Below are 27,796 nucleotides of genomic sequence, written 5' to 3' on the forward strand. Positions count from 1 at the left end.
AGGACGCCGCCTTTCCCTAAACATGTGATGAAGGTTAGAGTGGCGTAGAACCGGTTTGCGTAGATATACTTGCGTTTCCTCACCAACCATGTGACCAGGGTGTAGCAGTGGTAACGCGGAGGGACACCTGGTATGCAAGCCGGCTCAGTACACCCCTGTCACATGACACCGAGGATGTCACGTGAGGCAGGAGGAGAGTGCTCGGGAGGGGCGGAAATCGGCTGCTCCCGGCGAGAAGTAAAGTGCGGACTCTGACCGAGCAAAAAGCAACCGGGTTGGACAGCCATGCCCAAGTACTGCAGGGCTCCGAACTGCTCTAACACTGCGGGCCAACTGGGATCAGACAACCGCCCAGTGAGCTTCTACAAGTGAGCGCAAGCGCGGGGCGGGGCTTTAGGGGGCGGGGCCTGGAAGGGGCGGGGCCCAAGGAGAAATGCAGCTGTTTTTGGCATCTGGTCTTGCAGGAGGGGTGTAGGAAGGTGAAAATGGGCGAAACAGCAGAGGTAGACACAGGTAATGAACTGAACGAGTAGAAAAGGGAGACGGTGATGTAAGGAAAGGTGAGGTTCTATAACTTAAAATGTCCATTCTTCATCTCCACTCATTAGAGGCATCTCAACCTCAATATATCTGAAGCTGAGCTTCTTATCTCCCTAAACCTTTCACAGTCTTTCCTATCTTAATAGCTAACTCTGGAGGAGCTAAGTCACCTCAACACAGAAAAATAGCAGGGAGAACTGGAGATTGTAGCTCAGGGCCCTGGGTTGGATCCCCAACACCCTGGGGGGGGGGAATGGAGAAAAGCGGTCTCAATCTATAGCCCAGGTTCAAAGCTTCAGAAAAGGGATATCCAGACCAAATATCCCACAGCTATCTAAATTTTAGTGCTTCCAAGGAGACGGGACCTAGTCCCACTTTGCAATCCAGACCTAATATTGATCCCTTTACACAGAGTTCTGATTTGCTTTGAACCTATCTAAACACTGCTTCATTTATATTTCACCTGAATTTCACTCTTCCCCCAAACCCAGATATGTTATGTTTTCCTTTGTTTGGCAAGACTCTCTGGTATGCAAACGCCCTCTTTGCTATGGTAAATGAGTACAGGTTTGTCTGGTCATCTTAGCCTAAGTGGGCTGGAACATTCTTCATCCTGTCCATATGCAAATCCTATTGGCTCTCCCTTAAGAATCTATCCAGAATCTGATCTTGTCTAACTCCCTCCTTCAACTTAACTCTATTAATAGTCTCTTCACTGGTCTCCCTACTCTCACCCCTGCTGGCACCAAGTCTCTTCCATCTACAGCCAGAGGGAACCTAGACCTAAATCAGTTCAGGGCCCTCTTTTTTTTTTTTAATATTTGTTTTTTAGTTGTAGTTGGACACAATACCTTCATTTTATTTATTCATTTTTATGTGGTGCTGAGGATTGAACCCAGAGCCACACATGTGCAAGGCGAGCGCTGTACCGCTGAGCCACAACCCCAGCCCAGTTCAGGGCCCTCTTCTACTCTGATCCCTCCCCTGGCCCACACCTTACTATAAAAAACAAGATGAGATCTGATGGAGTAAAAAAGCAGGCTTACAAAATCCTACAAGAGCTGGTTCCCCACTACCTGTATAACTTCATCTCCTCCTTCCTGCCTCTCTGCTTCAGTGACAACTGCCTACTCCATGTTCATTTAGCATGCCAGGGTTCCATTGCTGCTTCAGGGCCTTTGCCTATGCCAGTTATTCCCTCTGAAAAGTTCTTGCCTTTATGACCACCACCCTATGTAAAATTGTGATTGCCTTCCAATACACATAACCCTCCCTGTCTGCTTCCTACCTTAATTTCCCTTTAAATACATCATTATCTATCATATCACATATTTTAGGTATTTATTCATTGTCTTTCTCACTAGAATGTCACTAAGCTCTTTAAAGCCAGGGAATTTTGTCTGCCTTGTTTCTGTTGTGTCCCCAGCCTCTAGAACTGTTTCTGACACATAGTGGATGTCCAGTAGATATTTATTTGATGGGTTTTGATTATTGGATTTCAAATGAAGTCTCCAGGAAACCAGCAGTCCATGTCCCAGCTCTCCTCTGAGGGACTTCGGTATAGAGTAGAGGAGAGCAGAGGATTCTTCAAACTTAAATCATCCAGATTTGCTTTTTAAAATATGTCACTCTGGCACTGCTTATTAATTCAGTAACTGTTGAGTGTCTTGTGGAGAAGCAAGCAAGACCCTGTTGTATCCAATCTATGACCCCAACTAATCTGTTCCTGCCATGACAGACTCATGGAAGGGGAGGGATCAAACATTAAAGAACTGCATATACAACCCAGAAGTTATTCATGATCCTTTTCTCTCTCTCTTTCTTTCTTTCTTTCTTTCTTTCTTTCTTTCTTTCTTTCTTTCTTTCTTTCTTTCTTCTCTCTTCCCTTTCTTTCTTTCTTTCTTTCTTTCTTCCCCTTCTTTCTTTCTTTCTTCCTCTCTTCTTTCTTTCTCGTTCTTTCTTTCTTCTCTTTCTTTCTCTCTTCTTTCTCTTTCTCTTTTTCTCTTTCTTTCTTTCTCTCTTTCTTTCTCTCTCTTTCTCCTCTCTCTCTCTTTCTCTCTTTTCTTTCTTTCTTTCTTTCTTTCTTTCTTTATCTCTTTCTTTCTCTCTCTCTTCTCTCTCTCTTTCTCTCTCTTTTTTCTTTTTCTCTTTCTTTCTTTCTCTCTCTCTTTCTTTCTCCCTCCCTTCCTCCCTCCCTTCCTTCCTTCCTTCCTTCCTTCCTTCCTTCCTTCCTTCCTTTCTTTCACTGGGGATTGAGACCAGCCCTTTTTTGTTTGTATTTTGAGACAGGGTCTCACTGTTATCCAGGCTGGCCTTGAACTTGTGATCTTCCTGCCTCAGCTTCCTAAATTGCTGAGATTATGGGATGTGCCACCATACTTGGCCCATTCATCTTTTCTCTTAATGAGAGACTGAGATAGCTGCTTGCTGGTCTTCCTGTTTCCACTGTGGCCTTCCTTACAACAACAACAGCAGCAAATTTGGGTAGCACCCCATACACCAGGCACTGTTCTAAGTGTTTCATAAGTAATAATAATATTAATGAGAATAAGGATGACAACTGTACATAGCAGCAAGATTGCTATAAAAATTAGTTCATGTCTTCATTGGTACCCACCAATGACTTTCAGGATGTTTTTCACAGTCTGGTCCATATCCACCTTAAGGCCCAACCTAAGTTAGTCTCACAGAAGCCATTTAGCTACAAGTTAAGAGAAGGAGCATTTTCTGATGAGATTCAGAAGAGGGATGAGTACCAGGTGGGAAACAAGGTGAAACATATTGAGGGAAGTGGCTACCAGAAAACTTGAAAGCCTGCCTGGCAACCAAAGAGAACATTCATTAGCTCTGAATTAGGGCCTTTCATAGACAAGTGACAGTCATCACTAATGGGGGGCTATCAGGAATTGCATCTGACTGGCAGTAACAAAATCCTGAAATAATAGTGGCTTAAACAAATTATGAGGGCCATAGGAATTGGCATGGTAGTTACGCTGCATAGCAAACTCCCCATCTCCACAGCTTACTATAACAAAGATTTATTCTTTGCTCATGCTATGTTCTTTGCAGGTCATTTGTGGGCCTGCTCTATAGTGCCTTAATTGAAGATTCAGATGGAGGGAACTGTCCCTACTTGGAATATTGCTGGTTTGTAGGAGAAAGAAAAGAGAAAGTATAGTGGCTTCTGTTAAATTTTATATTTAGAAGTGGTCCGTGTCATTTTCACTTACATTCTTTTGGCCAAAGCAAGTATATGGGAAGCCACCTGTCCATGGAGCTGAGATGTATAATCTTCTTGTGGGGAGAGGCAGCAAAATTTTGAACAATATGTTTCCTCACATAAAACAAGTATGGAGGTTGGAAGACCAGCACTGGGATGGCAGCCCCACAGTCATCAGAGATGAGGGTCTTCTTTGTTCTCTCGTTCTTAACATGTGGCTTCTATCCAAAATGGCTGCCAATGCTCCAGCCATATGCCCTACCATTCCTGGAAGGAAGAAAAGGGAAAGGAAGAAGAGCAAAAACTAAACTGAGTCATCCCCCTTTACAAGGCCTTCCCAGAAACCCCATCCAATGGTGGTTTCTTCATCATTGGTTACCCCCAACTACAAAAAGAGGCTGGGAAATGTAGCATATTAATTATTCATTTAACCACCCTGCAGAAATCTTGAGTTAAGAAGAAAAGATCTGGCAGCATATGCCACCCTATGCTCTAGACAAGATAACCAGCAAAACCAAAATAGTCAATAAAAAGGCAAACACTTGCTGTCTGCTTAGCGTTAGTTTTTTTTGTGTGTGTGTGTGTGTCTGGGGCCTCTCACATTTATACATACTAAGCAAGCACTCCACCACTGAGCCACATCCCCAGCCCTTCAGTAGGTTTTTAGAGATGAATATTACTCAATATAAATGTTGCTCTCCATGAGGCTGGGGTGGTAGAGTACTTGCCTAGCATGTATGAGGCACTGGATTCGATTCTCAACATCACATATAAATAAATTTTTAAAAAATGTTGCTATCCAGAGGAACAAGAGAGAATAAAAACCAGACCAAATTAGGGAAAGGCTTCCTGAGATAATTCGCTTTCCTTCTTTGCCCAGTGAGCTACTCTTATTTTATTTGAGCATCCCTTTTCTGTGTTAGGCATCTGGAAGATGTCCCATACCACATGATCCCCCCCCCCCCCCCAGTTGCAGATTTGTCTGGGAAGTGCAGTCTTTTAGCAGGACAGGTTATAGCCTCAAAGTTGGAGTTTTGTTTTTAAGGAAAAAGAAGAGAATGGATATTACAGTAGTCAGTTGCCAGTCCCTGCTGGGGAGCGGGTGGGGATAGAAGTGCTGCTACATTAGGTCTCATGCAGTGTCCAGGAAGAACAGGCTGATGGGTATATGTGGATCCCAGAAGAGGCTGAAGGGATCCATACTCCCTGGCTATGTGCCCTGGGTTCTGCCCTTTGGGAGCCACAGCTCTTCTCTCAGTGGTTTTATCCAGCTGTTCCCCCTTCTCTGCGTTTTGTCTAAGAAGTCTTGCACCCCTCTATCTCTATCCATTCCATCCAGCTACTCCCTAAAAATAACCTCCCTCCCTTCTTCCATTCCTCCCTTCCCTCCTTCTTTTTCTTTAAAAAGCAACTTACTTTTTTTTATAACTTTATTTTTTTATTTATATTTTTATGTTGTGCTGAAGATGGAACCCAGTGCCCCACACGTGCTAGGCAAGCGCTCTACCACTGAGCCACAACCCCAGCCCCTAAAGCACAATTTTTCAAGACGCTTGTTGTACACTCTGATGTTTTTTATGGCTAGCTTCTGTTTATGTTTTTTTTAAACATTTTCTTTTAATTTTTTTGTAGTTGTAGATGGACAGCATGTCTTTATTTTTGTGGTGCAAAGGATTGAACCCAGTACCTCACATATGCCAGGCAAGTACTCTGCCACCGAGCTACAGACCCAGCCCTTGTTTATGTTATTGATACTGGTTTTCCATTTTCAATTGTAGTGTATTGTGGTATCTTTTAAGTATATTTAATACCTAATGTTAGTTAATTATTCTTTTTTTTTTAACCAGGGATTAAATCCAGGGTTCCTTAATCACTGAGCCACCTCCCAAGACCTTTTTTATTTTGAGACAGGGTCTTACTTACGGACTTGCTGAGTTGCTGAGGCAGGCTTTGAACTTGCGATTCTCCTGCCTCAGCCTCCTGAGCCACTGGGATTACAGGTGTATGCCACTGCACCCAGCTAATGTTGGTTAATCTTAAAATTAACTTAACTATTAAGTAATGTCATAGATATGAAAAACATTGTGCAGATTCATGTACATGAATGAACATTTTAGTTATCTAATGCTATATAACAAAACATCCACAAATTCAGCAGCTTAAGATAAACATTTAATGTCTCACAGTTCCTGGCAGCTGCTATAGAACAGACTAGCCAGAGCTTAGTCATGTGGCCTCCTTGGCTGCAAATGGGGCTGGAAAATGAGGTCTTTATTGTGGATAGCCTTGATCCCAGGTCTGACTAGAGAGTGTATTACTATCTTAAGAGGGCAAGAACAGATGTTGGGGACAAATAGCACCAGGAAACAGGAGCAGTGGGGTCCCTTTAGATGGTGTCTGATCAGATAATCTTCACCCACTGAGAAGTCTCTTATTTAGTTCATTTTTTAAAACATTTCTTTTAATTAAAAATGAATTTAGAAGCATTCAGAATGTCAACAAAACAGCTATATATTTTTTTTTGGCAATTATAGAGCAGTACTCATTTAACAGAATAATTATTTGGCTGCATTAGACCCAATTGAAGATGGAAAAACTACTCTCTGCATGTATAACTAATTTGTTCAGTGCACTACAAGAACCTGCTTTAAGTTTCCATGCCGGTCTACAACCCACACTGTACTAGGCTGGGTGAGTAGCTATTGAAAAATACCACAAGGGGCTGGGGTTGTTGCTCAGTTGTAGAGCGCTTGCCTAGCATGTGTCGGGCCCTGGGTTTGATCCTCAGCACCACATACAGACAAATAAATAAAATAAAGGTATTTATAAAAAAATACCCCAAGGACAGAGCTCTCTAAAGGCATATTTGTTTGTGTGTTAATTATACCAAAAGACACTGAATACTTTTTAAAAACAAATCTTACACAGACTTGCAGTTTAATTTTTTTCTTTAAAAAGAGTGAGTTGTATACAGGGGGAATTCAATGATTTATAGACAAGAAAAATATTGCACTAGAATCATCTTCCTCCTCCTACTCCTTTACTCTTCATCTCCCTCCTCTTCCTTTTTCTTATTTTTTCCAGCTTTGACAATGCTGTTTTTTGCTATATCAGGTTTTCCTTTAACTTGATAGGCAGTAATAAATTTTTTTCCATATTTTTTCTCTGTTGTCATCTGCAGCAGTGTTAAGTCCACATCTCTCCCAGTTTCTTTGCAACATCACTAATGGTCAGGCTGGGATGTTTTCTTTTGATTTTTGGGTGATACTCAGAATAGAACAAGAAGGTGGAAGGAGGCCTCTGGGATGAATTGGGATCCTTGGACTTCTTTTTTATTTTCCCTTTAGGAGGGAGGGAGGTTTTCATTTGCCTTTCATAATGGTCCTTGTAGCCTTTGCCATGTCTTCAGATTTCATTTTCTCTTTAGCAGACATTGTCTTCTACTTCCCTGAGCACTCTTAGAATAACACTCTGGGGGCTTCTTCTGTTCCTCCTATCAAGTTCAAGTTCACACAAAGAGTGCATGTGAGGCTGTTTTGCTCTTGGCCTCTTAGGATCTCCTTTGCCCATGTTTAGTATTTTTTCTTAGCAAGGTACAGAGTTACCTAGTGCATGTCTGGCTCTCATATGCCCTGGTGCTGTCTCTGTGGAGCTCAATATACTGCAGCAGCTATTTAAAATGTTTTGTTTTTGTTTCATGGTGCTAGGTCTTGAACCCAGAGCCTCATGCATGCTAAGCAAGTGCTCTACCACTAAGCATACCCCGGCCCTTGCTAAAATGTTTTTAACCTTTTATTTATTTATTTGGTACCAGGGATTGAACCCAGGGGTTCTTAACCACTGAGCTCCATCCCCAGCTCTTTTTATTTTTTATTTTTGAGACAAGGTCTCGCTAAGTTGCTTAGGGCCTTGCTAAGTTGCTAAGGATGGCTTTGAACTTGTGATCCTCCTACATCAACCTCCTGATCTACTGAGATTATAGGTGTGTGCCACTGTGCTCCGCTAAAATTTTATTTTTAATTGTAGTAAAATGCACATTATATAAGATAGACCATCTTAGTCATTTTTAATATTTATTTTTTAGTTTTAGGTGGACACAATATCTTTATTTTGTTTTTATGTGGTACTGAGACTCGAACCCAGTGCCTCACGCATGCTAGGCAAGCACGCTACCACTTGAGCCATATCCCCAGCCCCTTAACCATTTTTAAGTGTACAGTTCAGCAATGTTAAGTATATTCCTATTGTTGTATAACCAATCTCCAGAACTTTTTGGTTGGTAAATTAGAAAAAAAAAAAGAATTTCTCTATTCCCACTATGCAATACCCTATTTCCCCCTTCTCTCAGCCCCTGGTGACCACCGATTTACTGTCTGTCTCTGTGAACTGACCACTCTAAAGACCTCATAAAAGTGAAAGCATCAGTATTCTTCTTTGTGACTAGCTTATTTTAATTCCTCTAATGGTCCCAGGGTTCATCCATGTTGCACCATATGTCAGAATTTCTTTCCTTTTTGAGGCTAAATAATATCCCATTGTATAATATGTGCCACATTTGTTTATCCATTCACCTGTCAGTTGACGTGTTCATCTTTTGGCTTTGTGAATTAAGTTGCTTTGGACATGGTGTGCAAGACCCTGCTTTCACTTGTTTTGAGTATAACCCAGAAGTGGATTGCTGAATCATAAGGTGATTCTATTTTTAATTTTTTGAGAAACTGCCATATTGTTTTTCATAATGGCTATTCCATTTTGTGTTTCCAGCAGTGTACAGGGATCTAATTTCTCCGCATCCTCTGTCATTTTCTGTTTGTATTTTATTTATTTATTTATTTATTTATTTATTTATTTATTTATTTATTTATTGTTTTTGCAGTAGCCATTCCAATAGTTGGGGGTAACATTCATCATAGTTTTGATTTGCATTTCCCTAATCATTAGTGATATTGGGCATCTTTTCATATGCTTGTTGTCCATTTGTATATCTTCTTTGGAGAAATGTCTGCTCAAGTCCTTTGCCCATTTTTAATTAAGTTGTGTTTTTATTATTGTTGAGTTGCTTATAAATCTTTAAAGGTTATTTTCAAACATACACACACAAAAAATAGAGTACATTTTGCTGGTCTTTTTTCACTTCCCTGCCCCACACACCTCAAAGTTTTTTGCCTCACATTTTAAAGTAAATCCTAGGGCTGGGAATGTAGCTAATTGTAGAGTACTTTTCTAGCACACAGGGCATCCTGGGTTTGATCCCTAGGACCTAAAAAAAGAAGCAACAATAACAACAACAACAACAAAAAATCCTAAAGTAAATCCCAGACATCAGGTCTTCTACTTGTAAAAATTTCAGAATGTTTTTCTAACAGAAGACTTTTATTTTGTATTTATTTGTTTATTGCAGTGCTGGGAGTGGAAAGCAGGGATGTTAAGTGAGTATGTCCCACTGACCTATATCACCAGCCCCTTTTAAAATTAAAAAAAAAATATTGGGGGGGTGGCAGTACCAGGATTGAACTCAGGGGCATCTAGCCCTATTTTGTATTTTATTTAGAGACAGGGACTTACTGAGTTGCTTAGCACCTCACTTTTGCTGAGGCTGGCTTTGAACTTGCAATCCTCCTGTCTCAGCCTCCCAAGCCATTGGGGTTATAGGCATTTGCTACCAAGCCTGGCTAAAATTTTTAAATTTTGAGACAGGGTCTTACTAAGTTGCTGAGACTGGGCTTGTATTGTGATTCTCCTGCCTCAGCCTCCTCAGAGTAACTGGGGTCACAGGTGTGTACCACCAAGTCTGGTCAGAATCCTGTTTTAGAAGGATACATTATCACACCTCGAAAATTTAATTTCTTACAATTACCAAATACCCAATTTCTGTTTTATTTTTTTCAGGTGTCTTGAAATGGCTTTTTACTGAATTTTTTTTTTTTGTGAACAAGGTCCACATCCTGCATTTGGGTGGTGTTTCTTAAATCTCTCAGCCTGTAACCCGGACTCACATGCCATATGGTTGTGGAAGAAGCATTTTCACTTGACAGCAGGATCTCTCTTACTCTAGATGTTTGCTTTTATAGACCACTCCTTTAGGTTCATGTGAAGTAACCTGAGGGTAGGGAGTGGAGGTGGGCAGGGAAACCAGGAAGAAGGCTGTTACCACAACCCAGCCAGGAGAACTGGGAGATTCCGTGAAGGAGAGAGAGGGAGTTGCTGGATGTGGAGCCCACATTTGGGAAGCGAGTGAGGTAGAGAAAGCGTGGATGGAAGACAGAGACTTCCAGGGATCTCAGGTATAGGTAGGTACCTCAGAGAGGGGTGGGTGGGGACCTGTAGCGCTGACCCTGCTATCCCACCGCTCTGCAGGTTCCCGCTGAAGGACGGCCCCAGGCTAGAGGCTTGGTTGCGATGCATGGGCCGGGAGCACTGGGTGCCCAGCTGCCACCAGCACTTGTGCAGTGAGCACTTCACACCTTCCTGCTTCCAGTGGCGCTGGGGCGTGCGCTACCTGCGGCCAGACGCGGTGCCCTCCATCTTCTCCCGGGTGCCGCCAGCCAAGGTGAGTGCAGGATGTCCAATGAGTGGAGTCTGATCCCCAGCCTTCCCTACTTGGGACCCAATTCCTAGAGTCTGGTACCTGGCCTTCCCTTTCAAAGCGAAGTCCTTCCCCAGGTCTGCCCCTCTGCCCTTCTCTCCTTAGGAAGTTCCTGGCTGAAGTCATCTTACCCTAGGGAAGTCCCCCTTAGAGACTGACCTAACCTCCCCACGAAATGCCTCTTGGAGTCTGGCCCTGAAGGGCCATCCCCACCCTATGCCTTGTCTTCCAGAGCCCGCGGAGGACCCGAAGTACCCAGAAGCCAGTCGCGCCTCCTCCTCCTCCTCCCCCGCCACAGGAGGCAGGACTCCCCCGGGAGTCCACGGTTGCGGCCTCTGGCCCAGTGCACGTAGTGGTGCTGGGGCCTGCAGCTGACAGCGCCAAGGCTGCGTCCACCGTGCTCCTGACCCCCCTGCCCCTTCCCTCCGCTCCTGCAGGGCGGAGGACTGGAGTTTCTACCCAGCACCCACGGGCGGGACTGGGAGCGGTGCTGGGAGCACTGCAGCGGCGGGTGCGGAGGCTGCAGCGGCGCCACCAGCGGCACCAGGCTCAGCTCCAGGCTCTGGAACAGCTGGCGCTGCAGCTGCGCACGGAGAGCCTGCAGGCTCGGGCGCACCAGGGCCAGCTTCGCGTGGTGAGTGGCACAGGGGCTTGGGACTGGCGTCCAGGGCGTCTTGCCTGGCCTGCACATTTATGTTTAAGAATCCCAATATTTCATTCAGGTTTCCAATTGCTCGTTTTTCTAGGGGGTGGGGGAAAGAATCTGGGGCTGGGGATGAGGCTCAGTGTTTACAGAGCTTGCCTAGCGTGCGGGAAGCCCTGGGCTCCATCCCCAGCTCAGCAAAAAAAGAAAAATAAATTCAATCTGGCAACTATTGGTTGGAGCTGAGTAATGGCTGCTCCATTTATGAATAATATTTAGGAAGTTCTCACTTCCTGCCAGACACATACTTAATAACTTATTGAAAACTCACTACCATCTTGTTTCTCTTGTTGTTCCCCATTTGCCAGATGAAAAAGCTGCAGCATAGAACAGTCTAGTAACTTGCCCAAAGTCAAGCAGCCAGAACTCAAAAGCACCAGAAGAAGCCCTGCTGTCCTGTTGGAAAGCTCCCTTCTCAGCCCCTGTCTAGCTTAAATTCACAACCCTTTTACTATGGTCTCCCCCACTCTCTCTAAAGCTCTTTATCCATACATTTTACTACTGGATTGTTTTTTGTTTTGGTTGAGGGAAGGGTGAAAAATCAGAGCTTGACCATGTCCGTCCCCTGCTTAAAAACTAGGGCTTAGCTTGAGGGCCTCAACCTATCACCCACACACTCAGAATCCTACCTGGATGGGACAAGCATCCAGGCAGAGCTGTGGAGACAAGAGGAGGGGGGCTCAGAAAGGAGCTGAAGTGTCTCAGGTAGACAGCTAATGGGTTGGACATGACCTCCAGATATAATTTGTTTGGCCTCAACAGTGCTTTAAAATCACTTTTAATCTTTCCTGAAGGCTCAGTAGATCTTGCAGTGCAGGGTTCATATTCTCAGGTAATAGCAGTCAGCTGGAATTGCAGTGTGACTGCCCCTGGGGGCTTTGAGGCTATGGCCTGGAACCCAGAGGGACAATGGGGCTGGGTCACAATTCAGTCTTGGACTGGAGCTCTCCATGGAGCCTGCCCTGGGCTGACTCACTCTCTCTGCCTCCCCTGTCCCCATTCAATCCCTGTTTCCTACTCATTCATCCTGTGTCCCTATCTGCCCATGTCTCTCTGCATCTGCATCTTTCTTTGCCCTCCATATCAATGTCTTTGTCCACACTCACATCCATCTCCCCATGTCCCTGTCCTTCCACATCTCTCTCCTATTTCTCCACACTTCTTTTCTCTCCCATGAATGTCTCTGGCTTCACATCTGCTTCCCTGTCTCCCATCACATTTCACTCTGTTTTCTGACACCCCCTCCTTCTCTGATGTCCGTTGGTCCTCACCATTTCTGTCTGTTCCTCAATCTCCTCCCCCTTGCTCCCCTTTGTTCCCCATCTCTACTGCTTCTTTGCCTGGAATGGCTCAGCTGCCTGGATCTGAGGAATCCCAAACCTTCACCATCATCTGTGGAGGGCCTGACATAGCTGTGGTCCTTGCCCAAGATCCTGCACCTGCCACACTGGATGCCAAGCCTGAGCTGGACACCCAGTCACCCAGTGCCTAAGGGTCAGGACGGACAATGTCAAGGGACAGCAGATGCAAGATGGAAGAAGAGAGCCCATCACACATGTGCTTGGCCCAGCCCTATCACCCATGCCTGGGGAGGAGCAGTGCTTTCCCCAAGTACCTAGATTCTTCTCCCCACTTCTAGGGATCCCTTGAATCTTGCAGGTGACTGGGCCCCAAACCCTTATCCCCCTGGGTACCCAGCCCCTGCCACCCCCAGCTCAAATCTCTGCAGTTAGTAAAACAACATCAGCAGAAAAGGAGTCATTTGGGGAGTTCTGTACCGGTTCCAAAGAGCCCTTGGCACCTTGTGCCAAGCCTGCTGCTGAATTGGGGACATGGCAGTGGACACAGTTAAAAACCATCCCTGCCCTCATGGTGCTCACATTTTGCTTGAGTTGAAGGTGAACTAGTGTACCAATAAACTGGATCACTTCTGACTGATATGTGCCATGAAAACTGAATTAAAATATGATTGAAGGGCTGGGGCTATAGCTCAGTGGCAGAGCGCTTGCCTAGCAAGTGTGAGGCACTGGGTTTGATCCTCAGCACCACATAAAAATAAATAAAAGCATTCTATCCATCTACAACTACAAAAAATGTAAAAAAAAAAATATGATGGAGAGGAAGTTTGGGGGAGAGGGCTCTCTAAGAAGTCTGCATTTGAACACAAACCTGGGTGGGAAGAGTCAACCTGTAGGGCATGTGGGCAGGTGTTCCAGGGCAAGAACAGATCTGCAGAGGACCTAATGTCTAGGCATTGGAGGGAGGAGGGCACTGTTGCTCTGAAGAAAACTAAAGTGGGGAAGGGGCTGGCTGGGACAGGGTGCAATTTTAGATAGAGCAGAGGTGTCACTGAAAAGGCAAACAATTAATACCCCAAATGAGAGGAGAGAAGGAACCATGCAAGGGCCTGGGGGAAGCCTTCCAGGCAGAACAGCCAATGCAAAGGTCCTGGTGTGCAGAAAAGCAAGGAGGCCAGTATGATCGGAGTGGAGTGGGCAGAGTGAGAGGAGGAGAGATTGGAAACATGGTGGGCAAGTGTACCTAGGGCCTTATGGGCTGTGGCTGGGAGCATTGGCTTTTACCTGGAATGAGGTGCAGCCAGATGTTTCTGAGTCAAGGAGTACCCTGATGTGATACATGTTAGGTTCCTGTGACTGCAGGGTAGGAAGAAAGGTCAGGTGGGGTGGGGAGAGCAGTGAGAACAGAGAAGATGCTGCTGCCATTGTTGAGGTGGGAGAGGATGAAGGATGGACCAGGATAGGGGCCTGGAGTTGGGTGATAAAATTCTGGAAGTATTTTGGAGACAGAGGTACTGGGCCTGCCCAGTATGAGGGGCACAAGGCAGTCACACAGGCTGGGGTGATTTGGGGCAGAGCAGGTAATAGTCAAATCAGGAGTGAGGTTGAGCCAGGACCCTTGGCTGGCTCCAAGAGGCCTTACTCCAAGAGATACAGGTTCTCAGAAGAGATCCATTGACAGAACTGTCTTCTAGACACTGCTATCATCACATGGCCTTCACTGCACAGTCATGTAGCTTGGTGATTAAGAACCAGACTCAACGAACTGCCCGCTTTCAAATTTTAGCTCCTCACCCACTTGCTGTGTACTGATGGGCAAGCAACTCGAACTCTCGGCCTGAGGAAGTGCTGATGAGCACTGTCTATAAGGACAAATGTGATGGAGATGTAAAAGACCCCTCTGAGACGTTCATAGAGGGTAAGCATGGCGTTGAGCTCCGAGAGAGGGAACAACATCAGCACGGCACAGAGACCACTGTCCCAACTGGCCGGGTTCGCAGACCTGGGAGAGGGCTCTGTCACCGCGCGGATGGATAAAAAGACCCGTGTCGCCTTGCCGCCCCTCTCCCCCCCAGCCCCCAGGTCTCTGCTTCATCTCTCTCCTGCCTCGGTGCCTCACACCCTTCCAGGTGGCAGTCCCTTCTTCCTCTTCGGGTGCTCGGGGTCTAGCCCCTTGGCGTCGCTGCCTCCAGCGCCTTCATCCAGGCGAGCTGCCTCCCAGCATCTCCTCCCCCGCGCCTTGCCACCGCGCATGCGCCGCCAGCGCCCCTCCCTCTCCACCCCCACCCCCGATCGGCTGCTGGGCCTCGTCCCCTTCTCTCTGTCTCCCTCTCTTCCCCTACCACGTCCCCCGACACCGACACCCCATTACTCCGCGGTCTCCTCAGTCTCAGCCTCGGTCTTCAACCCCGTCCGCCCGAGGTGAGATGGGAAGCGCGGAGGCCCGTGAGAAGGGGAGGGGCGAAGCATCCTGCATCCCGAGATAAACAAACCCCGAGAGGGGGCGGCCGAGACTGAGGGGCCTGACGCGGGAGAAGAATGGGGGGCTGGGCCTGGTGCAGGAGGCAGGAGCTGGGCGCATATCCCGGGGCTCTCTGATGGGTAACGAGGCCCTATGGTTCTCCAAGATCCAGAGCTGGGGGCACGGGGACCACCAGGGGCCTTGGGAGTTTCTGAGGGCTTGGACCCAGGGTCTCTGGGGCACCCTCTCTAGCTGACCTCTGCCTCCAAGATTTGCCTGCAGGCCGCCCCTGACTCTTGTGCCCGCCCACCACTGAGGGCCATCGAGGACCATGACTAAGACAGATCCTGCCCCGATGGCCCCTCCACCCCGAGGAGAGGAGGAAGAAGAGGAGGAAGAGGATGAGCCCGTCCCCGAAGCCCCCAGCCCCACCCAGGAGCGCCGACAGAAGCCTGTTGTGCATCCATCGGCACCTGCACCCCTCCCCAAGGACTACGGTAACTGCTATCCCCACCCTGGAATCTGGCATGGAGACTTGGGTGGTCTGGGAGAATAGCTGAACTCTGCTGGTGGTGATGGTGGGGGGATTCTGAGGCGGTCCAGAGTCTTGGACCTCCCTCCCTTCGTATATTCACCCATTGGAGTATGGAGTTGGAATGATCCTAATATTTGGTTCATGACACATAATTCTATCATGTAGTCATTCAACAAACAAATCTTGGAAGAGCCACTACGGATCTGGCTCTGTGCTAGTAGCTGGGGCCACAGCACAGAATAAGACAAGCTATCTTTGCTCTGAGAGAAATCAATGACAACCACACAAATAAGTATTAAAAATATAAATATATGATTACAAAGCATGATAATTATGTTTGCCAAGAACAGGATGCTGCAGGATATTTTTAAAATGTGGTCCCTTGGGTTAACTAAAAGATCAGGAAAAGAGGGTCCATGGAGAGATAACTTCAGGAGTAAAGGATCTAAGGTAGGAGAGTGTGAGGTGGGATCTGGGAGTGTCCTATTGGAGAAACTGAAGGTATCTATCATTTATTTATTGCTTGCTACTATCCTGTAATGAGCTCTATGCTGGGTAATTGGATGTTGATGAAGAACAATCAAGGCATGGCCCCTGTTCTCAGGAGAGACTAAACAAGTGAACAGATAAATCAGATGAGTTCAGATCAGAGTGAATGCTATAAAAGAAATAAAAGGTAAAGTTATAATAGATAAGGGCCAGGGGACCTCTTGCTTGAAACCAAGTAGTCAGGGTGGGTCTTTCTGATTAGGTGACATTTAGGCTGACACCCAAAGCATAGGAGAGCTGGAGAGAGTTCCAGGCAGAGACTAGCAAGTGCAAAGGCCCTGAGGCAGAACTGAGCTTGGAACAGAAAGATCATAGAGCTGCATTTGGAGAGTGATCAGAGTTGAGGTGAGAGGGCATGGGCAAGATCTGGAAGGGCCTTGAAGGACTTTGGATATATTCTAAGTATGACAGGCACACACACAAACAGCTGTGTGTGTGTGTGTGTGTGTGTGTGTATCTGTGCACACACATATATATGCTCAGTGTGTCTAAAAGCAAAGAAGTGGCAGGTTTGATTTATAATTTTTTTAAATTTTATACCACATTTTCTTTCTTTTTTTTTTAAAGAGAGAGTGAGAATTTTTTAATATTTATTTTTTAGTTTTCGGTGGACACAACATCTTTGTTTGTATGTGGTGCTGAGGATCGAACCTGGGCCAAACGCATGCCAGGCGAGCGTGCTACTGCTTGAGCCACATCCCCAGCCCCTGATTTATAATTTTAAAAGCTCCCTCTGGCTTCTGGGTAGAGAGGTGGAGTGCAGCCAGTGTTGGATGTAGGAGAGAGGTTTTAGAAGATGCTGACTGGGGATCCCTAGCAGCTATGAGGCTCAGCGACTAGGCACTTGGTTCAGAGAGTTGGCATCACCAGGATAGGGCAGGAGAGATGGCATCTATGGATGCATCACCCACTATTGGTGGATTGGAGAGACACGTTCATTTCAGTCTGGCAGAAAAATAGGAAAGTTTTCTGAGAGCGTGAGTTGTGGGGAAAAACTGGAAAATCTCCTTTGGAAATGCAACTGTATGTGGCTTGAGCCTGTGGTCCAGTGGGCAGTCAGAGTGTCTAAGCTGGGCCCCCCAAGGAATCCTGCTTATAGAGCAAGGGAGGGTTTGGTCACAAAATGTGAAGGAACCTGGAAATGTGGTCCAAGTCAGAGAGAAAGCTAAGGTGAACTCCTTAGAAAACTATATATCTGTTTGTTCAATTTGTACATTAATCCAGCAGAGATCTACTGAGTAGCCACTGCATGCTGGCTGCTATGCCCAGCTGTGGGGATAAGGGAGTGGCAAGCAGAACAGAAATTGTGCTTCTATCCAAGCGAGGGCAATAAGAAAGGAAGAGAAAGGAAAAAAGAGAGAAGAGAGGAGGAGAAAGAGGGAGAAGAGAGAAAGGAGTAAACATATCATGTTTAATAGCAATATGTGCTATGATAAGAAGATTAAAATAGAGCTGGAGAAGGGCAGGGGTGCTGATTTAGATGGGGCACTCTGGGGCGGGGTGGGGGGACTCAAGAGATCTGAAGGAAGACTGTCCAGGTGGGAAAATAGCAAGTGCAAGGAGACAGGAATTTTCCTGGCACATCAGAGGGACAGAAGGCAGCCAATGTGGCTGGAGGGGAATGAGGGAGAGGGAGAGGGCAGAGAAAGAGGTGGCCAGATTGCTCAGGGCCTTGTGCCAGCGGGAGGACTTTGGTCTGTACTCTGAGTAGGATGGGAGCCAGGGGAGGAGGGTTCTGAGCCAGGGAGGGCTGCAGTGTGAATGGAGTTTAAAAAGGAGCACACAGGCTGATTCCTGAGTCACCTTCTACACAGCCTGTCCCCGGGCTGTGTATGATCTGATCCTTCACTTACTCATTCATTCAGCTCACACATCTGCCATTGCAAGGCCCCCGCTGGGTGCTGACATTACCCCCAGATAACAACACTCATCAAAATCTAATGCAGGGAACTAGATGTCCCTCTGGCCACCATGATGGCTGGCCACAGATTGGATCCTGCTCATTCTTAGAGACATTTTATATGTTCTACACAATATTTGAAAAATTTGAGAGTTTTCTTAAAAACTAGTCTTTGGGCTTTCTGCAATAAATTTTTTAAAATTCTGGCAGGGCTAGAGTCTTGGCTCAGTGGTAGAGCACTCGCCTAGCGTGTATGAGGCACTGGGTTCGATTCTCAGCACCACATATAAATAAATAAATTAAATAAAGGTCCAATGACAACGAAAAAATAAAAAATAAAATAAAATAAAATTCTGGCAAGTTGTCCACACTGTGACCATAGTCTGACAGCATAACAGGGTCCTCAAGTGGTAGCAGCATCCTTAGGCTTGCAGACCAGAAGGTACTGCACTAGAGTTTGCTACCCTATGAAAACTGCCTGATTTTTCAATTTTTCAAGACACTGTGCATCCAGATTTTTGTATGAAACCTTCAGATTTTAGAACCTCATGCTGGCCACTCAGAAAATGCCTGTGGGTTGACTATGGCTAGTGTGCCACCAGTTAGAGGCTTTTAAAGGCAAGACTGAACTCCCCTGCCTAGGGTTGGGGGAACAGGGGAGAGAGGGTCCAGCTTGCCTAGAGTGACTTTGGACCGCTCTCCACCCTAGCCTTCACCTTCTTCGATCCCAATGACCCTGCATGCCAGGAGATTCTGTTTGACCCTCAGACCACCATTCCAGAGTTGTTCGCCATCGTGCGTCAGTGGGTGCCCCAAGTCCAGCACAAGATAGATGTCATCGGCAATGAGGTAGGAACAGAGGGGGAAGTTAGGGGGGAGGGGATGTGCCCCTCACATGTTTGGGTAACCCTCCCGTTCCCTGGTACTCCCAGATTCTGCGTAGAGGCTGCCACGTGAATGATCGTGATGGGCTGACCGACATGACGCTGCTCCATTATGCATGCAAGGCTGGGGCCCATGGAGTCGGTGAGGGCCCAAACCCCCAAGCCCTGAGCCCCAAAGCCTAAGCCTCTAGCCCTGATACCCGCAAAACCTCCCAGAATTCAGGCCCTAATAACACGAAGTGTAGACCATGAGGCCCCAGGCTCTCCCCACGCGCTAGGTGCATGCTCTACTGGAAGACTTCCAAGCTGACCCTTGTTGTCGTGCAGGGGACCCTGCGGCGGCCGTGCGTCTCTCCCAGCAGCTGCTGGCGCTGGGCGCCGATGTTACCCTGCGCAGTCGCTGGACCAATATGAACGCTCTTCACTACGCTGCCTATTTTGACGTGCCCGACCTGGTACGGGTGCTGCTGAAGGGCGCACGGCCACGCGGTAAGGAGGAGGGGCCTGGCTGAGAGGAGAAGGGGGAGGGCGCCTCGAGGACCTGGTTTAGAGAGGTAGAGACCTGGGGTGAGAGGGACCTGGAGTGACGGGGCAGAACTGAGGCCTGGCTGGGAAGGGGAGAGGACTAGGATGCAGGAGGTAGCCCGAAGCAGGAGGTGGAAGCCGGCAGGGCGCTGTCAGTGGGCCCCACCCTCAGGGATAGGAGGGGCGGAGCATAGAAGAGAGGGGCGGGGCTCTCGCAGAGGCAGAGGCTGGGAGGCCTGGGGAGGGATAAGAGAGGAACCCAGAGGTAAGAGGAGGGCTGGGTTCCCACCACGTTCACCCAGAACCCTCCTCTCGCCCACTTCCCAGTAGTGAACTCCACGTGCAGTGACTTCAACCACGGCTCAGCCCTGCACATCGCTGCCTCCAACCTGTGCCTGGGCGCGGCCAAATGTTTGCTGGAGCATGGCGCCAACCCAGCGCTGAGGGTACTGCCACTCTGGCCCAGCCCTGCTATCCTCTTCCCTGCTCCCTCCATCCACTGCCCTCCAACAGGCCACTGTAGAGGACGAGGACCACTTGTATTTCTCCTAAAATGTTATAAAAACGATCTGCACATTCAACAAATGAAATGATAGCTGATATTAGAGTTCATTATTCATCAGGTGAAGCGTCACAAGCCCTGTTTTACAACCAAGAGACTGAGGCAGAGAGATTCAAGGATTTTCCCAGAGGCACTCAGCAAGGATATCTTTTCTTTCAATCCTGGCTGACCCTGTGGCTTTGTACAGACAGCAGTTGAAATCATGAGGAAAGTGGAGTTAGGCCTTCAGTGAATGAGAGGTTTGGGCCCCTTATAAGCCCTCAATATGATCTTTGATCCCTTTCTGTTATCAGGTCCCAATATCCCTGGCATCCTGGGGGTTCATCACAGGGCCTGTGCCCCTGTTCTCTCCTCATTCCCTATTGGCTCAGTTTGATATCTGAGCCTATAGCATAGGAGCCTGTTCTCAGTATTCATGCCCACCCACCTCCCAAGGCCCCATTACAGGCTTAAGGTGCCCAAAGCATAAGCTCCCCAAGGGCATGACCTGCAGTACCATCCTCATTCCCTGTAGGCTCCATCCCCAATGCTACATTGCATTACTTGACACATCCCCAGCTCAGGACCACAGGGGTGGACTCACTGGGGGTCTGCACCCAAATGCCCCACCCCTTCTTATTCCCATGCTGGCCCAGGGCATGATGTAGTCCTGTCCCAGCTTCACTCAGGCTGGTAGCCCTCATGGGAGTGTAGCCTGTACCCCTGAGCTCCTGTCTCCTCTCTTCCTATTGGCCCACAGAATCGGAAGGGGCAGGTGCCAGCTGAGGTGGTCCCAGACCCTATGGACATGTCCCTGGACAAGGCAGAGGCTGCGCTGGTGGCCAAAGAGCTGCGAACGCTGCTGGAAGAGGCTGTACCACTATCGTGTGCCCTCCCCAAGGTGACACTACCCAACTATGACAACGTCCCAGGCAATCTCATGCTCAGCGCATTGGGCCTGCATCTAGGAGACCGTGTTCTGCTGGATGGTCAGAAGGTCAGAGATCAGTATTGGAGGGGGCGGTTCCCTCATCCCTCAGAGCTGGGTGTTTGGTTGCAAACAGACTGTCCTCTTTGTCTGCCCACCTTTCAGTCATTCACACAGTTCTTTATTCCATCTAACAATTGTTCTGTCAATGCTTCCTCTGTGCCTCACTCTGTGCTGAACTGTTGGCTTAGAGGGAGAAATAGACCCATCCCCAAACGAGGACAGCACAGAGCAGTCATGGTTGAAATGAGCAGAGTGATCAGCATAGCTCTGTGTATCTGTGGCTTCTAGAGTTTTAAGGTCCCTTCTCAGCTCCCATCTCCATTCTTAGAGTGGACAGGACTTTGACTAGGACAGTATAAAGCCAGAGTGCTCAGGGAAGTGTTGGGGTATGCACCCAACTTGAAGATGAAGAGAAGGGGAGGAGAAAGGGTTTCAGTTAGAGGGAGTCGAGAATCTTGACTCATCTGGGCATTCCAACTTTCATTCTTTTTTTTTTTTTTACTATTTATTTTTTAGTTTTAGGTGGACACAACATCTTTATTTTACATTTATGTGGTGCTGAGGATCAAACCCAGTGCCTTGTGCATGCTAGGCGAGCACTGTACCACTGAACCACAACACCAGCTCCCCAATTTTCATTCTTTTGGCTAGTGTCCTTCAGGCTCTGTGCTGAGCCCAGTGTGTCCTTAAGGATAGAGGGCTGCATTTGCTCCAGCTCTGCTCTCATGAAGCGCCACTGCTAGTGAAGAAAAGTCAGCCAGTCAGTAAAGTACACTATGGTTAAAAATTATTTTTGGAAGCAGAAAGTATTGTGAAAACCATTAGATGGATAGATTTAAATTGTCTGGCTTGAAGCAGGAGCTATTTTAACTGGGTGGTCTCAGAAGGCTTCTTTGGGTAATGTCCAAGCAGAGATGGGAAAAAGTTCACCTCACAAAGAAGTTCATATCACAAAGATATGGAAACAGCAAGTATGAAGACCCATGGTGAAGAGAGGCATAGGACTGGAGAGAAGTTGGGGGGATGGAGGGGTCTGAAACACTGCATCACAGGCCATTGATCCCTCTTTGTATGAAGGTTAAATGAATTAAAACCTGGTATACACTAATTGTTCTTTGTGTGCCTGTTCTAGTCTCTATGTCAACCCTCCAAAATCAACACTATTAGCCTATTTTGTAATTAATTATTTAATTAATGGCACTAGGGATTGAACCCAGGGCTTCACACATTCTAGGCAAGTACCCAACCACTGAGCTACACCCCAGTGGCAGTACTGGGGGTGTCTGGTACTTCATCTGCCCAAGTTAGTTCATTTTATAGATAAGGAACTAAGGGCTGGGTTCTATCCCCAGTACCATTAGAAAAAAAAAGAAAACTGAGGTATGGAGGTGAGAGGGACTCACACAATCCTAGTAACCACACTCATGGAGGATTGTCTGCAGCTAAGCATCTTTACTTGTATTAAAAATGTATCCATCAGAACCAGGCAGGTGGTGCACACGTGTAATTCCAGAGACTAGGAAGGTTAAGGCAGGAGGATCATGAGTTCCTGACTAGGCTCAGCAACTTTGCAAGACCATGTCTCAAAATTTTAAATATAAAATTTTTACTTGAGATGTAGCTCAGTGGTAAAGTGCCCTGGGTTCAATCCCCTCTATATCTATATCTATATCTATATTATTATCTCTCTCTCTCTCTCTCTCTCTCTCTATATATATATATATATATATATATATATATATATATATATATATATTTGGCTAGTGTGACTGGGGAAATTAATTTTTAACTTAATTTAAAATAAAAATTTTGGTGCTGGCAATATGGCTCAAGTGATAGTGTGCTCGCCTGGCATGTGTGGGCACTGGGTTCAATTCTCAGCACCACATAAAAATGAAGATGTTGTGTCCACCTAAAACTAAAAAATAAATATTAAGGGCTGGGGTTGTGGCTCAGCGGTAGAGCATTTGCCTAGCACGTGTGAGGCCCTGGGTTTGATCCTCAGCACCATATAAAAATAAGTAAAATAAAGATATTGTGTCCAACCACAATTAAAAAGTAAATAATATTTAAAAATAAATAAATATTAAAAAAATATATTTTCATACTTGGTTAGTGGTTATTTACTGTATTGGACAGGATGTTACAAGTAGGTAAGAGTGGTATTCCCATTTTGCAGATAGGGAGGTTGAGGTACAGAGAAGTTAAGTCAGATAGCCAGTAAATGATGATGTTGAAGCTGAGATTTGAGCCCAGTATTCCTGCGTACACTCACCCCACCACCATGCTTCCTGTGTGCCAGTGGTCCTCCCTAGGGTCCCTTCCCAAGTCATACCTCCCTTGTCTCCTCAGACGGGCACACTGCGGTTCTGTGGGACCACGGAGTTTGCCAGCGGCCAGTGGGTGGGCGTGGAGCTGGATGAACCCGAGGGCAAGAATGATGGCAGTGTTGGGGGTGTCCGGTACTTCATCTGCCCTCCCAAGCAAGGTCAGTCTCACTTGGCATCCAGGAGGGTGGGGATGGGGGTCCATTTAGTAGTTCTGATGCCAGAGTCTAGGTAATGGTGTGGAAGTTGAGGGCATGGCCAGGGGCAGAGGCTTGAACAACACCAAGCCTAGTCTCTGTCCCCGCAGGTCTTTTTGCCTCTGTGTCCAAGATCTCCAAAGCAGTGGATGCACCCCCCTCGTCTGTCACCTCCACGCCCCGGACTCCCCGGATGGACTTCTCCCGTGTTACTGGCAAAGGCCGAAGGGAACACAAAGGTCAGAGGGGGAACATTAGGGGTAGGAAGAGCCAGTCATGGGGACATTCTGTGGATAGCTCAGTTTGTGTGACTCAGTTTCTCCTCTGGCCCAAACTCTAGTTTTAGAGGATAGGCTCTGAATTCCTGGCTTTTCTAACTCAGTTTTCCCTTTGGCTCAGGAGTAGCCATATCCAGTTCTTTTTTTGTTGTTGTTGTTTATTTTATTATTTATATGCAGTGCTGAGAATCAAACCCAGTGCCTCACACATGCTAAGCAAGTACTCTACTACTGAGCCACAACCCCAGTCCCCACCCAGTTCTTGAAAGGACTCATAGGTTCACTGCCTTCTACTTAGTTTCCCCTCAAGCCCAAAGTCTTCCCCAAATTGGGGAAGACTCTTTCTGGGAGTTCTTGTTCCAGGGGTTTATGGCTTTTATGACTTGATTTACTTATTCTCAGACCCAAATCCCCCTTCATTTTATTTCACTATTGATTGATTGATTGATTTTTGAGACAGGGGTCTTGCTACATTGCTCAGGTTGGTTTTGAATTTCTGTCTCAGCCTCTTGAATGCTGGGGTCTTGACATGGGGCCCCCAAAACTGGCATCTGAGGCCCCATCTTCCCCTTACCATCTCCTCACGGGCAAGAAGAAGAACTACATGTAGACACTATTGTGTCCAGACTTCGTTTTATTATTTATTTATATACTTAGTGGCACTGGGGATCAAACCTAGGGCCTCACATAAGCTACACAAGTACTCTACCACTGAGCTGCATTCCCAGCCTTTTTAAAATTTTGAGACAGGTTCTCAGTAAATTGCCCAGGCTGGCCTTGAACTTGGGAGCCTCCTTTCTGAGTAACTAAGATAACAGGCACGTGCTACCATACCTGGCTAATTTTTTATTTCTTGTGGTCCTGGGGATCTTACCCAGGGCATTCTACCAGTGAGCCACAACCTAGCATTGTTAAAAGGACAGTTTCTAGGCTCACGACTTCTGCCTCAGTTTTTCCTTTGGCCTTTATATCCTCAGTTCTAAGATTTTTGGATTCTCTAGGTTCTGTGGCTTAGTTTCCACTCAAGTCTAAAGGCCCCCTCTCTCCTAGTTCTCTGGCATCTGAGATTCAGTTTCCCTTCAAACCCAAATACCATCCCCTACCCTAATCCTGTGGAAGGCACTAAAGTTCCTGTGATTGGAGCCAGGACAGAATTTTTATCTTGAGACTTTCCAGGTGGCATGGGGGTCCCCAAAACTGGCATCTGAGGCCCCATCTTCCCCTTACCATCTCCTCACAGGCAAGAAGAAGTCCCCATCGTCCCCATCTCTGGGCAGCCTGCAGCAGCGTGAGGGGGCCAAGGCTGAAGTTGGAGACCAAGTCCTTGTGGCAGGCCAGAAGCAGGGGATTGTGCGCTTTTATGGAAAGACAGACTTTGCTCCAGGTGAGGACAGGGATTTGTGGCTGGGGGACAGGCAAGGCTCTGGGGCATCCTGACACCTTCCTGCTACAGGTTACTGGTATGGCATTGAGCTGGACCAGCCCACAGGCAAGCACGATGGCTCTGTCTTTGGTGTCCGGTACTTCACCTGCCCCCCGAGGCATGGAGTCTTTGCACCAGCATCCCGCATTCAGAGGTGAGCCCAAATTCTGACACCTGACCCAGGGGGCTACCCACAGTCCTAATCCACCCTTGGTTGGTTTCTTCCTCTTGGACTAGCAGGACATTGTAGTTATCACCCACACCCTAGCCCTTTCCTCTGGGCTCACCTTCCAGAGAGACCCTGAATTCTTGTGGCTCTGATTTCTTCCATTCCTTGTGTCTCCCCAGGATTGGTGGGTCTACGGATCCCCCTGGGGACAGTGTTGGAGCCAAAAAAGTACATCAAGTGACAAGTGAGTTGGGGGCTGAACATGGGGAGGCATGTGGGTCTGGGAATGGTAGAAGGGTCATGGGTTTTCAGGTGTATGCTTATGACAAGAGTCAGCCCAGGAAAATGTTGAGATGAGGTGCTATAGGGTATGAGGAAGTTAACAACAAGGCTTGGAGGGCTAGGGTTATAACCCAGATGTAAAGCACTTGCTTAGCATGTGCAAGGCCCTGGTTCAATCCCGAGCACCCAAAACAACAACAACAACAACAACTAAAACCGTACAAAATCAAAAAACAAGGCTATAGAAGGCATCAGGGATATAGGTTGAGTGGATTTTGGGAACATGGGTAAGTATAGGGGGACTTGGAAGGTATTATCGACAAGAGGTTATAACCCAGATGTAAAGCACTTGCTTAGCATGTGCAAGGCCCTGGTTCAATCCCGAGCACCCAAAACAACAACAACAACAACAACTAAAACCGTACAAAATCAAAAAACAAGGCTATAGAAGGCATCAGGGATATAGGTTGAGTGGATTTTGGGAACATGGGTAAGTATAGGGGGACTTGGAAGGTATTATCGACAAGAGGTTCAGATGGGGATTGGGAACATAGAATCCAGGTAGGTCCTGGGGACATGGATAGATATTAATGACAAGGATTCTAGGTGAGTATTGAGGACACAAGTGAGTTTATCATCCTCTCACCCTGCTCTCCTCTCCAGTGACACAGCCCAAACGCACCTTCACGACAGTCCGGACTCCAAAGGACATTGCGTCAGAGAACTCTATCTCCAGGTGTGTGGCCAAGAGGGAGAGGCATTCACAAGACTGTTGGATACTAGGGTCTGGGGCTCTAGTTGGGGATTGAAATAGAAGCTAGAAGTTGTGACTAGTAAGCACACCTAGAAACAGTCTTTAGGGTGTAGGGCCCAATCCTGACTTTTGCTGACACCTCTTAGGGGGCAGGTTAAGGAAGCAGAACACCCTCCACTGCACATAAGCCTAAGAATGCAAAGCCAGAAACAGAATCCCAAAGACTAGGGGGTGATGGAACCAGATGTCCCTGCATCCTGAATCATGGTTGACCAGGTTCTTCTCCTTTTAGATTGCTCTTCTGCTGCTGGTTTCCATGGATGCTGAGGGCAGAGATGCAGTCTTAGAGGCCCTGGATACCTGACAGAGACAAAGAAGTACCTTCTAGCATCTCCTGACACAAGGAGCCCCCAGTCACCCTGAGATTCCCAGTAACACATCCAGAATAGAGACCCCCCATTAGCCAGCCCTCAATCACTGAGGTCCCATTATTAACAGATCCCCATGATAACCTGCCCCCCAAATACAGACCCCATATCACCCAGAAAAAGATTCCCTAAGTAGCACCTTCAGGCTAGTCCCTATCCTAGCCCCTCAGAGCAGAACCCTAATTAACAGATTTCTGCATCACCCCAAATTATGGTTGATCCTTTCCATATAATGTTCCATAACAGGACATTCTGAGTCACTCATCAGTGGATCAGAAATTCCCCCATTAACAAAGACTCTCCCTGATTCTCCTTGTAATAAACATAGGTCACAACTCCAGAGTAATAGACCATGTCACTATCCCCATTTAACATCATTGCCCTCAAGATTCCGTGATCCCATGGTCACCCCAAAGCCCTTCCATTCCATTCCCCCTTTCAAAGACTCTCCATGAACAAAGACCCTTGTTCTTACCCCTCAAGAAAAGACCCACTTTAACTAGCCCACTGTCACCCCCCCAATTTATAGACACCAAAACAGTCCTGGAAGTGCTAATTACAGGACCCCCAAGTCTTCCTACCCTCTGTACCCTCAAGAAACCCCCAGTGCCTTGTATGAAGCCCACCCCACATGGCCTCCAGCCTCTGTGCTGGCCAGGCTCCCAGAAAATTCTCTATTTTTGAAATAATGACTTCCCCCTTTGGGGGACCCCAAAATTTGGAGACCCCATTCTGAGACTCTGGGGATCCCACACCCCAGAGTATACATGTCCCAAGAACCCCTGTGCCCCCAAGTCCTATAACCCCTAGAAGATCCCAAATTTCTAACTCCCAGGACACCCAAATCATGGAATCCCCAAATCCCCAGGGAATCCCAAATTTAAAAGTCCAATCGCAAACCCCCAGGAAAACCCAATTATGAGGTCCTTGTACCTGGGATGGAGGAGACTGCAATCGGGAAATGTATTCCAGGCTCTCAGGGTATTTCAAGCCCTGTCCATAGGCACCAGGAGACCCCCAAACAGGAATTCCCATCCTGGAAACTGCAGGATTTCAATGCCCTGAGTTCAAGGATCTCAAGAAACCCAAATTCAAGAGCCCTAGCCCTAAGGGACCCCCAAATCCTAAAGCCTCCGTCTATAATACGTGGAGGGCCCCGAGGCCCTGAAGCAATCCCAAGTCTTGGAGCCCCCATTTCAATCTAT

General features: G+C 47.1%; 2 protein-coding genes across 5 annotated transcripts; both read left to right on the top strand.

The window, feature by feature from the left end:
- The first annotated feature begins 149 nt into the window (after positions 1-149).
- THAP8 (THAP domain containing 8) lies at positions 150-15,218 on the top strand. 4 transcript variants are annotated; one of them, XM_081273996.1, is made up of 5 exons: positions 229-368; positions 9,162-9,189; positions 10,118-10,310; positions 10,579-10,980; positions 12,404-14,231. In XM_081273996.1, coding segments are annotated over exons 1-5 (762 nt in total). In that variant the 5' UTR covers positions 229-367; the 3' UTR covers positions 12,542-14,231. The 4 variants fall into 4 exon arrangements, with proteins under 4 accessions (XP_081130123.1, XP_081130121.1, XP_081130124.1 ...); XM_081273997.1 differs by lacking the exons at positions 9,162-9,189; positions 12,404-14,231 and adding an exon at positions 15,079-15,218 and having other exon boundaries at positions 150-368; XM_081273995.1 differs by lacking the exon at positions 9,162-9,189 and having other exon boundaries at positions 150-368; positions 12,404-13,135.
- CLIP3 (CAP-Gly domain containing linker protein 3) lies at positions 15,140-27,531 on the top strand (the record flags this gene model as incomplete). Its single annotated transcript, XM_081273994.1, has 13 exons — positions 15,140-15,305; positions 18,502-18,641; positions 18,725-18,818; positions 19,004-19,165; positions 19,529-19,647; positions 20,503-20,739; positions 23,086-23,221; positions 23,368-23,496; positions 24,776-24,919; positions 24,989-25,112; positions 25,307-25,371; positions 26,073-26,145; positions 26,456-27,531. The coding sequence occupies 13 exons, from the start codon at positions 15,140-15,142 to the stop codon at positions 26,508-26,510; spliced, it is 1,644 nt and encodes a 547-aa protein (XP_081130120.1). The 3' UTR covers positions 26,511-27,531.
- Positions 27,532-27,796: the final 265 nt, after the last annotated feature.

The sequence above is a fragment of the Spermophilus citellus genome, assembly GCF_964194105.1.
Source record: "Spermophilus citellus genome assembly, chromosome: 18".
Taxonomy (NCBI): Eukaryota; Metazoa; Chordata; class Mammalia; order Rodentia; family Sciuridae; genus Spermophilus; species Spermophilus citellus.